We start from the raw sequence: 11,972 nt of genomic DNA on the forward strand, positions 1-11,972 counted from the left end.
TATTGAACCTTTTGATAAATTATGAGATATCCTCTTTGGGCTTCTTCCTTATAGTGTTAAAATCTTTGAGGAGGTACTCATGATTTCTATTTTCCCCCTATTTTTGTGTGAAAGAGTTTTCAAGTTCCTCCCAGGTAGTGATGGAAGCATTCGGTAGGGATTTAAACCATTTTCTTGGTTCTCCATCTAGTGATTGTACAAAAAGTCTCATGACCACATCCAGTGGTTCCACATTTAAATTTTCAGTAAAGGCACAGAAGGTTTTGATTTGTCTTTGTGCAATGTTATCATCCTCCCCATTGAATCTTGGTAGAAGCTTTAGGTAGTCTTGGGGCATAGCACTTATGGACTAAGGTATATTAGGAGGGGCATATTGATTTAGAAAAAGACCTGGAAGAGCCATCTATATTAATGGAGGGGGAGTAAGACATGCCTGAGGGACTTGGGTAAAAAACACAGTGGTAGGAGTGGCTAGATTGAAAGTAGGGTATGTAAGGGTTTTAGGAGTAATTCCTAAATAGTGAGTAATCATGGGTTAAGATATGGATGAGGAAGCTTCAAATACTAATGGGAAAATAGCACGGGTAGTAGGAATTTCCTCCTTCCATACTTTCCTGGAAATTAACTTATCAGGGTGAGATATAAATGGGGCTTTCTACTGAGAGGTATCTGAGTGAGTGTGAGGATTTTTAAAAGCTAGGATGATAAATGGTAATGGGGATTGTGGATTCACCAAGGTGATATGGATGCAATCAGAATGCCTTTTCTCACCTATACAAAGAGTGATCAACTTTTTATATCGCAAGGGAAAAATGCTTCAATAAGTTCCCCGACAATGACGCTAGAAGATGTTGTCGCTCCCAAATATAGCCTCAGATTGCTTACAAGACTAGTGCGTGGGCACATCTAGATTTTGTGTGTCTCAAATGGTTCTTAGTAAAATGGAGACATCACATATATTGTATCTTTATATATAAAGTGGAATGGGTTGGTTCATTCATCTAAAGGAGTAAGAAATGAATTTCTAGTACTTCTTCACATGTACAAATCATAGAAATATATGCATAAAATAGTGGAGGCCGAGTACTTCAAGGACTTACAGTTTAATAAGCTTTCCAGAGTTATGAGAGACGATAAGGAGAAGGAGTAACTCATCAAATAGAGCTTAAAATGTCAAGAATTATACACTTATCACATAAAGCTTTAGGCATCAATAATTTCTACACTTATCTTAGTTACATGTATACATAATGGATAAAAGAGGGATTGAATGCTATGATTCATGTATCGCAAATTTAAAGATATAATTTCAATAACCTATACAAGCACATGCATTAATAAGTCAATACAAATGAATCTATGAGGAAGTATGAAATATTTCTAGCAATTATGATTGCATGAATTGAGATAAGAAAATGGACAAAATGGGTTTTAACAGAGAGATAACATAATGTAACACTCGAAGGGGGAATCACCACCATTTACTTGATATTCTGAAAGATATATATTATAAAGTCATACAGTCTGAAAATAACATGCAGTGTTTTCTTTAAAATTTGTGAACCTTTGTGAAGTGTTGCTTCCCCCTATTATCTGGAGAGGGAGAGCATTGAACATTCATTACATCAAAATAATCCGGCCAAGTCTCAGCTGTCATATTGACAAACTGTCTCGCCCAAGGATGGCTCTGTGGCTCGAAAATATTGTAAAATATTAATTTACTCATTTAATTGTGACACATTACAAGGTAATAAAATAAGTCAAAAATATCTTCATGCCCTTCCCTATGATCGCTTCTACTTCAGGTTGTAGTTTGCTCACAGTATGGCCTCCTGTTTTGCTCGACCAACTCCCGTCGCTTCTGCCTTTCCTGCTTGAACCATTCCTCCTTTAAAGCTGGGAGTGGTCACTATCATTTTCATTCCATAGTATTGGAGCAGAGGACCCTTGGTCGGTACTTCGCATTCCCTCTGTATGGGACACCATGCTGAGTAATCAACTCTTCCCGAGCTACTAAGTCCTTGTTTTCCTCTGTCGGCGTCGACCCTAGTTCTGTGTCACAAAGGGCCTTTCTGGATCATCCCATGTTGGGCTTGAATGCTCCATCTCCCTTCTTAAATGCCATAGTTGCCAACCCATCATGCCTTTAAAGTTCTGCAAAACATTATAGGTGCCCTGAGATGCCTGGTGATGCAATTGTGGTGTAATATGGAGGACTTTCTGATGTTGACCCTTATCACTAAATCATTGCAAAATAGGCGAGTTTTGATCCCCTATAAGCCCCTTTTCTTTGGCCCCTTTCTGTAATTCTCTTTGTATGACCAGGGTCTAGAACCAGTTGCTTAGCCCTAAGGCACTAGGGATTTTAGACTCTTTTCCGGGGCCTTTTTCCTTTGTTACTTGGAATATCACATACTGGCGATTCATAACACTTTACCTTTGGCATTTCCCCTTAATACTTGTGATTGTTGATTTGCAAGATCGGGCCAACCCAGGATATCATAATCGCACTAGGAGAGAGTGTTGCGGACGAGTGGTTTTCAGAGGGGTACAGGGGTAGTAAGTGGTAAGTGAGGGGGTGGGTGTGAATTGATATGAGAGGGACACATAGCGAATGGGCTTGGTGGGGAAACCACTTTTCGGAGCCCCTCCCGCCATCACTGATAAAGGAAAAATGGCCCGGGGGGCAGGGACGGGGCTGGGGGGGAGCCTGGGAGCCGTTGATCTGGCGGAGTTAATCTAAGTTTCCTGGAGGTGGGGGTCATCTATTTGATTGCGGAGGAGGGACACCAAGATTTATGATTTCATCGGTGCCACGTGTTACCCGGATATGCCCCCATAGGACCCCTTAAAATGCCGAATCTGCATGCCACATGTCCTCCGTATTTCCATGTCATGCTGATGTCAGCCACCATGTGTATTCATTTAGACCAATGATCTTACACAACGTGGCCTCGTTGGGAGAGAGAAAAGGTAGGCATGTCTTTAGTTTTGTAGTTGATTTCCTTTGTAAATCAACGTCAACCCTCTCTTGCTACGTTAACACAGTCTGCGTATTCCTTCTACGATTCCTTAAGGATGTTCTGTTGGACCCACCAATCGTTGATTTGTCGATATGCTACACCTTGGGTTTTTTACTTTTTCGATCACCGATATTGGTGATTACGCAATCGCAAGTTCGTTGTGTCCTCCCCCGCAATCGCTACTAGGAAGTTGTGATTGTGATTTGCAATGATCCTGGCCCTTAGCCATTTTTCCTTTGTTTTCTAGGTTTGAAAAGCTATCTTCAATCTGCTCCAACTTCTGATCCAGGAGTCCATTTTTGGACTTCCACCTACTGTTGGAATGCTTATTCTGAATACTATCTATTGGAGAGAGTTTGATTTAGCTTTGAGAATTCTTATGGCTTGGAAGATGGCTGTGAACTTTTATGCCCTCTGGTACTCTTTGTACAACTAGAACTCTGTTTCTAAAGGTGATAACAGGTACCCTAGAACATGTCCCCATTACAACTTCGCTTGTAGAAAACACAACATTGGCTCCAAGAATCACTGGTCGTCGCCCACAGCATTAACGAATCCAAGTCGAGCTTATTGTGGGTACCCTAGAACATGTCCCCATGACAACTGCGCATACAAAAAAAACCACATTGGCTCCAAGAATCACCGGTCGCTACCCATAGCATTGATAAATTCTCCAACTGTTGACTGAAAGTGGGGTATTGAATTCCAGCAAGATTATAACTAATGCAAATATACATAGGCTTTCTCTTGACACCAAAGGTTTGCAAGGTTATCAATTTTTGCGGGAACTCTCATATCCCATTACTAATTTCAATGCCCTCCATGGCATGGAATCATTTTCCGTAATCATACATAGCAACAAAAACATGATTAGCGCCTCCACTCTTGCTCCAGGAAGCCATGGTGTTGCAATTCGGAAGGAATATTTCTTTGATCGTGTTGAAATGGAACACCAACTCTTTATAAAAGGAAGACACCTGCTACGCAAGAACACATATAGATTCCTCCTTACGTTTCCCCCAAGCCCATTGAAGCTTGTTGTCACAATTACGTGTGAGCTTCTTGAAAGAAGAGGGTCCCAGGTGGAATGATCCACATTTCTTCCATATTCAAGAACAAGAAATGGGATCGATACCCTGCATCTTCCACCAACTAGTCGCTCAACGAGAACAAGGAGTTCTACACGTAGATGCCTTTGGGTGGTCGAAAATCTACTTGGGTAGAAAGTTAAATTTTTTAGATCATACACTTCAAATGGCTACATCAAGCAGCAAAACAAATTCATGGCTCCATCAACTCAACACACAAGTAGTACACAACATGCCACAATCACCTTCAGTCGATCCAATTCACTAAACAGAGTCACAAGCTCACTTCAAGAAAGCTAGTGTCAGCATTTAAAGATTCACGCAGGCCTCAACACCGTGGCAAGAACTATAGGAAGGCACCATCAATCCTTCTCCAAGCATGCAGTAGTAGAAGACTACAACATACACAATTCTTAGATGATCTACACACAACATCACATTCCCTCGACTCTCAAAACCCTACTCGATGGACAAACTAAAAAATTAAAACAAAATATACTATTTTATTTCCCTTGGCCAAGGAGGGGCCCAGGTCCCAGGCCCTTATGGGCTCTGATACCAACTTAAATTTTGATAGTGCAAACTATATTGTATATTCACATCAAATAAGATTACATATAAATACATCTAGTGTTGCCTCAAGATATGTAAACTATCTTGGACACACAATCAATTCATTGAGAGAATATCTCAACCACACACCCATCTAGGAATCCAAATATAACAACACTAAGGAATAGGAATAGATTCCTCTAGATAGAAAGAATCACAACTGAGACAAGTAAGAAATACAATTTCCAATTGGTCGATGTAGAAGGGTTAATTAATAATGCAATTAAAACTATTTTGTTCATAAACAATAAAATATGATGGAATGCATGATATCCCAAATGTTTCATTTATATGTTATGTAAGGACTTCCATTAATTTTCTTAAAAAATATTTTATAGTATTCCATTTTTAAAAATTTTAAATGGATCTGTTATGCCTTTTAATAGAATGCAGTGATTTATTTTCATTAATGATACCAACAAAAACTCATATATATTTTTGTATGTGTCTAGTGACATTTTTTTTCAATGTTTCACTTTTGCAAAATTTATTTTCCAAAAGGTAATAATTTGTAATTATATGTGTGGTGCATGCAAGAAAACACATACACATATACAAAAAAAAATGTGTACCCATGCATATGAAATTTAAGTGTATCAATGCACCATAATCTTTTAGGTGCACAAAAGAAAACATCTCCTAAAGCCTCTATCAAACCACCTCCTGTAGAAGCCTCTACTAAATACATAATAATTAGGGAGAAGTAATTCAATTAGAGAGAAGTAATTTCTCTCAAACCTCTATTTATATTTCCTTTGTAAAAATATACTAACAATCAGTTTTCCAGCAAATTTTACTTTGATCCATAATTTTCAAAATTTAATCAAGAAAATTTTAAAATTCTTAGATTAATTCCATGCCATGGCTATGGAAATGTTAAGTGACACCAAATGCTAATATTAAATTTAAGTGTATCAATGCACCATAATCTTTTAGGTGCACAAAAGAAAACATCTCCTAAAACCTCTATCAAACCACCTCCAATAGAAGCCTCTACTAAATACATAATAATTAGGGAGAAGTTAGAAGCCTCTACTAAATACATAATAATTAGGGAGAAGTAATTTAATTAGAGAGAACAAATTTCTCTCAAACTTCTATTTATATTTCCTTTGTAAAAATATATTAACAATCATTTTTCCAACCAATTTTACTTTGATTCATAGTTTTTGAAATTTAATCAAGGAAATTTTAAAATTCTTACATTAATTCCATGCCATAGCATTCTTAGATTAATTCCATGCCATGGCTATGGAAATGTTAAGTTACACCAAATGCTAATTTTTTCCATAATTCTTCATCATAATATGATAATTTCAAACATTATAATTATTTGTGAATTCTTTTTTCAGTTAATATGTCCCTCTACCTGTACTGTATAAAAAGTGGCATTGTGAAACTTTTGAAACTAACAATTCAGAATTAGCTATTTGGACACCTTGTTTCAGATTGTTAAATTATTTAAAAATATATATTTCAGGCTGTTCGTATCTATTATATCTCTTTCTTATCTATTATATTTATTTCCTCCCTTCCTCATCCCTTATGTATCCCACTTGAGTATTTGGAAAAAATTGGTTCACAGCTCAATGTGTTCATTCATTCTATAGAGTCTATTGGTTCACAGCTCAATGTGGTCATTCATTCTATAGAGTCTATTACTTGTAGTAATTATAAAGAACAGTTAGACATTAATTCGTATGTACTCTTTGTAAAGAACAAGTTAGTCTTGAATCATTAACATTAAGTTATAAAATAAGTTTCCATAATTTCATACATGGTGGGTTAAATTATAAAAAATGTTGCTTGCATCAAAAATCTGGACGAGCAACAAAAATGCTGAAGGGATACTTTCCACTTGGCAATTATACGGTTTTACGTCAAAAGTTTCAACCAACAAGCACACAAGCATGATTAAAGGATATGTTTTACTTGGCGATTGTAGCTTTTTAGAGTTGCTATATTCATTTTTCTACTAAGAATGTGGGAAGCATACAAATTGGTTTATGTTTTACTGGGTAATTGTATCTTTTTACATACAAAAATGTAAATTAATAAATTAGCAAGCGCACAAACATGACTAAGGGACATGTTTCACTTGGGAATTGTAAGTTTTTGTTATGTTTATATTTCCTGCTTTATAAACAATATGAGGAGGACGTTAAAACGGATTTTTATTTTTATTTTTTTTAAATAGAAAATCCTTTTCTTCACATTACATAGAACTTTAAAAAATGTGGAAATATTTTTATTTCTTTAATAGTACACTATGATACACAAATTCATTTCCTTGAATCTATATAATAAGTAACCAGATTTAATAATTAATAGTCAGATTTAATGCAATTTTCTATTTGAAAAAATGTGTATGGAAGAACTTCTATTTTTATATTTCTAAATAATTAATCGTCATGTTTATATAAATTAATGCATAATTTAAAATTAAATTTTATATGTTTGTATTGAATGGTACATTTATATAGGAATTTGAATTTATAATTATGTATTTTTATAATTAAATTTATTAATATTTTAGATATATATTAATTATTTTTTTTACTTTTTTATTAATTTGTATTATATTTTAATTAATTAATTATTTATTTTTTGTATTTTAAAGGAATTTAATAAATTTTTTGACATGTAAATTTACGTTTTGTGTTTTTTTCTCTAAACCAGGTTGCAAATAGGGACGATTTGAACCTTAGATCTCTGTTTTTTACTTCAATCACCAATTTAACTACACAAAACTATTACATTTTAATTTTTTTAGATTTACATTTTGATTAAATATTCAACATAAGTTAATTTAACATACATTTTACATTAATAAATTATTTTATTATGTTCATGATTTTTAAATTTATTTATCTACCTTGAAATTAATTAGTTAATTACAAATTTTATAAATGTAATGTTTTGTTAATTTTTTTACATTTTCTTTGTATTTTCTATTATTTGTATTTTAATTAAGTTCTAATTTTTAAATTATCAAATTATGACATTTTTTATTATTTGTAATTTAACTAAGTTGAAATATTTAAATTATCATATAAAGATATTTAGTATTTAAATTAACAAATGGAATAGTATTTAAATCATTTTTTTCCTATTTCTAACTTAATAGTCTTAACATACATATTAATATAAAACTGCGTAGGTCAAGAATATATATTTTTTTTAACAAAGAACAACTATGCAATTATTCAAAACAAAAACAACTATATTTCACAATATAATAACTATTTTTTAGATTTAATTTGAAATAACTATTTTTTAGATTTAATTTATTATATAGAGATTGGTGATCATTAAATTTAAAATAGTATTTAGTATTTTAAGGAATATTGTAAAATAATTGTGAAAATAATAAAATAAAATTGCATTACACCATTAAAGAAATTTGAGATCTAAAACAACATTCTAAGGAATATTGTAAAATAATTGTGGAAATAATAAAATAAGATTGTATTACATCATCAAATTATTTTCAACATATTTCTAAACAATTTTAGTCAAAAATGGATTGGGAGCACTTGTTGGATGTGGAATTCAATTCCTACGAAAAATGAGAAATTCATCATGTACTTATCATTTTTCATTGAGACTTCATTGAAAGTATTCGACATGGCGATGAAGAATTAAATTCTGCATCCAATGAACGCTCCTCAAGATCATTATCTTGAATCCTATTAGTTCTTATAAAGTTGATTTTGGTTGTACTTTTTTGTTTTGAGGTGAAATCACTTCGTACCAGATCAACCACAAAACCTAACTACAAGTTAACATAAATTAACTAATCTAGACTTCACGCATAATTTTATAAACTTCAATTAAATACCAATTACATTATTTTTCATAACAACTCTTTTAACATAAATTAACTAATCTAGACTTCATGCATAATTTTATAAACTTTAATTAAATACCAATTACATTATTTTTCATAATCAAAAGAAAAGTACTTCAAATGACTCTTGTAGCTTTCACTGTTTGACATCTCGAGAGGAATACCATACCACATGCATTAAAAATGACAAAATATATTGAGTATATAAAAGGGGCTAAACAATTTTTATATTGGTAGGTAAAAAAAAAGCTCAATGTTAATGAAAAAATATAAAAGAGTATAATAAATGTTAATAAAAAAAATGGATAACTAGGGGTTTTCAAATTCAGAAAGTATATTGGGTTTTATTGGTAGAGAGTTAAATAATGTGGTTTTTAGAAGTACTTTCCAAAAAAATTAGGAAAGTGTATTGAGTTTTATTAGTAGAGAGTTAAATAATGTGGTTTTTAGAAGTATTTTCCAAAATACATGTGATGTAGTGTGTCTATTTTAGAGAAAGGTTTTTAAATTTTTAAATTTACACTTTATATCATTTTAATTGAATTAAACAATTAAACACATATCATATAAACAAATGTAATATGAAATGAATTTTACATATTTTATTAATAAGTTATGATATTAAAACAAAATCTATTTGCAAATTTGAAATTTTCAGATAAAATAGAAAAATAAGTAAATAAATATCTATATATATATATATATATATATATATATATATATATATAATTTTTACATATATTTTTAATAATAATAATTTTAATTTAAAATAAAAAATTGTAATTTTGGAATAAAATAGAAAAAAGATATGTATTTCATTTACACCTATTTTAATAATAATAATAATTTAATTTAAAATAAAAACATTTGTTTATTATGGTTAATGATATGAAATTTATCATCAACTAAATCGTTTTGATATTTATCATAAGTTAATGTCAATATATATTTACTAACGGACTTATGTCTATATGCACACAATATAATTTACACATCAAGAAGACGATTCATAAATTATTTAATGACTACCGTCGTCCACATACAGTCGCCATTTACTTACACAACTAGTTTCGTCAACGTATAGACAAAGTCGCTATTTATTTACTTAACTAGCCTCGTCAACGTACACAGACGTTGAACAACTAGACATGAGAAGGCGACGACAGAATTAGAAGGATATGATAGCACTAGATATCAGAATTCAGTATGGTTTCTGCCCTACATAGTTTCCTGGCGGGTCGTAGTTGCAGATAACGAAACTCCAACCGTTGTTACATTTAGCTTGAGCGCATCCGAACCTCTGGGAATTTCTCCAGATCACCTGCGTATAGTGCCCGCACACTTTACCTGCAGCACAGGAATTAGAAGAGTAATCATAGTATTGCCTCTCGTTCACCGAAGACCTCACGGCGCTTTCAATGTAATCTGCTATTCCAAACCCTTCGAAAATATTTTCTCCGTATTTGCCACCAGAGTGCCTCAAAGCGCAGTCTGCTATTCGTTGATTTGCGTAATTCTGTGCGTAAGCCGCGACGTTGTCGTCCCATACGGGAGCCGAAACGCCCACTTGGGCTCTTGCGTTATTGTGAGGAGCTAAGAATTGTTGCTGCACATCTTGGCCTTGCCCAAGCAAGCAGAACCATGCGAGTTGCAGGAAAAAAACATACTTGAATAACCACTCCGTAGTGACAACACTAAACGTAACACCCATTCCGTAGTGAAAGAAACAAATCACTCGCTGCCTGCTTAACTCAATATATGAAAACCATTAGAAAGTATCGATATTTATAGCGAAAAATTGCAATCGGGTATGACGTATTGCTTCCACGATATGGAGGAAGATCCAGTGAATGTGTTTCAGTTCGGCATCTAATCATATACTTGTGGAAATAAGTCATTCTAGAAGCGAAGGACGCCGAGACTGGGCTTACTTGGAATCTCACTAGGCAATCTCACTGAAAATGCTACCAGGCATGTTATTCGGAGGAATTAAGGTAGATAATGATTTTATATAAATAAGGTACATCATGTTATTCCAAAAATTAACATACTTAACTGTTAATGAATTAAAATAATTAATAAATCAAGATGGATAATGGTGTTATATACCAAACATATCCTAGCATGAAATTACCTAAGTAAAAAAGAAGACAACCCACCATCCTTTCTGACCTCTGGTTTTGAGATTATGCACAAAGAGCAGCCAGCACTAAATCCGTATGAAACACGCCTTTTGAAAACGGAAACTTTAAATAAATAAAAGTATAGACTTACAGTTTACAATCGATTTTTTGTTTCAATCTCCTCCATCATTAATCATATGGAGGAAGATGCAGTGAAATATATTATTTAAATCAATTATAGAGCGTTATTTAAATTGTATACCATTCTGGAAGAGCAGCACATTGTTGCCTTCGTTCCAATTTGGAGTTTTCAACCTGGACTTACTCACAAAACAAAACCCACTAGATTGGACGACTATGATACTCTATCACAACTTCATAAATTGTAATAAATCTTTCAATGGCGAGTGCTCCTAATAGATAACGATAAAAGCTAAGATAAGATGGTGCTGGCGTTGAAACTAAAAATACAAGTGAATGGATCTACCAGGTAATGTGACACCGAGTCGATTGTGAGATTTTTTATTTTTAAAGATGATTCATTGTACTAATCTGATATTAGCTATGTCCGTTTAGAAAATCTATTTGTTATTAAGAAGAATCAAGGTAGATTCACAGTTTACCATTAAAAAAAATTGTTTCAATCCCCTTCATCATTAATCTAATACTAAAGCAAAAATATATTAAATAGATTATATACCATTCCGCAAGAAAAGCACATTGGTGCCCTTTGTTCAAAATTGGAACTTTCAACCCACTTACAAAACATAACCCACGAGATTGGACGATTGTGATACTGTTTAACAACGTCATAAATTGTAATAAATTTATTAATGGTTAGTGCAACTCCGAATAGATATGGATAAAAAATAAGATAAGATAAGATAGTGATGATATTGAAATTGAAAATACAAGTGAATGGATGTATCAGATAATGGCATAAAGTGGATAAAGTTGATGGTGAGATACTGGTATAATGGGCAAAATTTTAGAAATTTTAGTAAATTTTATTAGTTTCTAATGTGCAAATTGTAAAATGTTTGGTGCTATTTTTAGAGAGCATGGAAAATTAATCCATATCAAAATATTAATCCTAAAATTTTCACACTTTTTAATACACATATTTACAATTTTTTTTGTCAATTGAGGTGGATCCTTTTATTACTTTGCCAAAAAAGAGAGATTGTTCGTTAAACCGGATGGTCTCAACCTGCCCAACGGGAAACTATGTCTCTTGACCATATGGTTGCATCATACCCAGTCCAAAAATGATATC

At 32.8% G+C, this 11,972-nt stretch overlaps 1 protein-coding gene across 1 annotated transcript; it reads right to left on the bottom strand.

Annotated features, from left to right (window-relative positions):
* Positions 1–9,762: 9,762 nt before the first annotated feature.
* On the bottom strand, positions 9,763–10,305 carry LOC149241583 (pathogenesis-related protein PRB1-3-like). Its single transcript, XM_089367555.1, has one exon. It carries the CDS (start codon positions 10,282–10,284, stop codon positions 9,775–9,777), a length of 510 nt encoding a protein of 169 aa, XP_089223681.1. The 5' UTR covers positions 10,285–10,305; the 3' UTR covers positions 9,763–9,774.
* Between the last annotated feature and the right edge of the window lie 1,667 nt (positions 10,306–11,972).

This window comes from Pinus tabuliformis, chromosome 8 (assembly GCF_031772625.1).
Source record: "Pinus tabuliformis cultivar Carrire ecotype Pingquan chromosome 8, CPIR1, whole genome shotgun sequence".
In the NCBI taxonomy this organism is placed as follows: Eukaryota; Viridiplantae; Streptophyta; class Pinopsida; order Pinales; family Pinaceae; genus Pinus; species Pinus tabuliformis.